We start from the raw sequence: 2097 nt of genomic DNA on the forward strand, positions 1-2097 counted from the left end.
TCGTTCCATTTGGCTTTAGTTAAGCGATAATTTCGTGAGAGTGCAAAAATTTCGGTTTTCTGGTAGTGATTCTATTTTTTTTTAAGGTGTAGTACTATGACCATGGCATGCCAAATAATTTGATGGAACCTATTATTACCAAATGCGTTGAAGTAAATATACTCCGAACTGGAAGCTGATCTGAACAATTTTTTTTTGCATGCCTTTGCTTGAACCAAGACATATCAGCTAGCAGAGGCGGACCCCGGTTGCCGTACCATGGCGGGTAGGCTAGGCGGCTAGCTGTCAACAAACGTTCACCAAGGCAACAGAAAGGTTGTTGTGTAGTGTGCCCTTACGCCCATGCCATGCCATGCTGCTGGCCCGTACTGCCCGGATCTTGCCATGCCATGCTGCTGGCCCGTACTGCCCGGATCCTGCTGTAAGGCCTGCTAATGGGTCGGATAATATTTGGAGTGTTTGGGCTGGGTTGTTCTGTGGAAGTGTTTGGATAGGAGTTAATGGGTTTACAGGACAAATAGATTAGAATGGAATGGGTTTGCTAGCAAATCGGATTGGATTGGATTGGAACGGGTTAATTTTTCCCGGCTTCTCACCCACTCCCTCCGCCCCCCATCCGCGCCGTTCTCACCCAGACCTAAATTGCGCCGCCGCTCCTCCGCCCGACCGCCCCCCAGATCCGGCTCCTCCGCAGACTGCGACACGGCCAGCAGCACCGCCACGGGGAACCGCCGGTCCACGCCGCGGGCACCCGCCGGGTCCAGGAGCCGCACCGCGCCAGCGACGCCGCGCTCGTCCCGCCGGAACAGCTTCTGGCACGCGCCTGACGACGCCCTCCAGCTCGCGCCGCGACTTGCCCCTGCCGCCGGCGTTGCCGCAGAGCTCGGCGAGCGCCAGCGCTGCCTCCGTGCGGGTCGGGGTCTCGGGGACCGGTCGCTGCCCAGTGCGGCGGCGACGTGCGCCGCATAGCTGTCGGACGCGGCGATCTCGGCTGGACAAGAAAGCTCGTGCAACGCTTCTTGTTCTTTCCAAGACCGCTATCTGCCGCCGAAACTGCACTGTGTCCAGCTTTCCCCTTCACCGGCAGCGAGCAAACACCAGGTTCGCCTGCCCCTTGCTTCTCCTACTTGTGACGGCAGGATGAACTTTGCTTATTTGATTCATGAGATGGCAATCTTGGTTCGAGAGCGACGTCTCTGAGTGGCCGTTGGTCAGGCAGCTCGCGTCTCTGAGTGGCAGGTAGCCCCTCTGCTTGAGCTCGCGGAGCCTCGTCTGGCAGAAGAGCGACGCGGCGGGGCACACCCAGAGCACCATGCTCGGGACTCGGAGCTCCCGCGCCACGTCCAGCGCGAAGCTCATCAGTGCCGTCGGGATCACGCACGTCACGGGCGGCGGCGCGCCCGCCGCCGGCGTGCTCCCGGTCCCGCCCCGGAGCCGCGCGACGAGCTCCCGCAGCGGCGCCGCGCCCCGCTTGCTGGTGGACTGTGACAGGGCGCGGTCGCGCTCCAGCGGCGTGCTGCCTCCGCCGCGGTCGGCGTCGAGCAGCCCGTTCGGTATGGTCTCGAACCGGAACGACGGAGGAGGATGGTGCATGCATTTTGTCGCTTCTGATGGAGGCGGTGCCCTGTTTTGTCTCTCATGTTCAGAAAAATCGACTTCTATTTGTCTAACGCAATGGACAGGGTGACCATTGTTAGTATCCATGGCAACCCACGGGAGTAGCCCCATGGCAACCCAAGACATAGTGGGTTGGGTTGGGGATAACTTGATTTGGAATGGGGTGGGGTGGAGTAAGAAAAAAACATATTTGCTTTGGATTGGGGTGGGAATGGGTTGGATATTTGCCCATTAGCAGGGCTACCTGCTGACCCGGTAGGCACTGGCGGTCGTGGTGTAGCAGTCACGCACAACACAAGCAAATAAATCTACTGGCGGACACGACACAACACAAGCTAAGATCGCCGAAAGGGCGCGTTGGCGCGTATTGCCTTCAGCATCAGTCATTTTGTTGGCCCCAAGCAGGGGCGTCAGGCGTGGCATCATTTCAGTACGTCACTGCACGACATGAACCAGCCAAAACCCATTTCCAGCAGCATC

The 2097-nt window shown here is 58.8% G+C and overlaps 1 protein-coding gene across 1 annotated transcript; it reads right to left on the bottom strand.

Moving 5' to 3' along the window:
* Window positions 1-1077: 1077 nt before the first annotated feature.
* On the bottom strand, window positions 1078-1728 carry LOC120689198 (7-deoxyloganetin glucosyltransferase-like). Its single transcript, XM_039971515.1, has one exon. The coding sequence runs from the start codon at window positions 1726-1728 to the stop codon at window positions 1078-1080; it is 651 nt and encodes a 216-aa protein (XP_039827449.1).
* Between the last annotated feature and the right edge of the window lie 369 nt (window positions 1729-2097).

This window comes from Panicum virgatum, chromosome 9N (assembly GCF_016808335.1).
Source record: "Panicum virgatum strain AP13 chromosome 9N, P.virgatum_v5, whole genome shotgun sequence".
NCBI lineage: Eukaryota > Viridiplantae > Streptophyta > Magnoliopsida > Poales > Poaceae > Panicum > Panicum virgatum.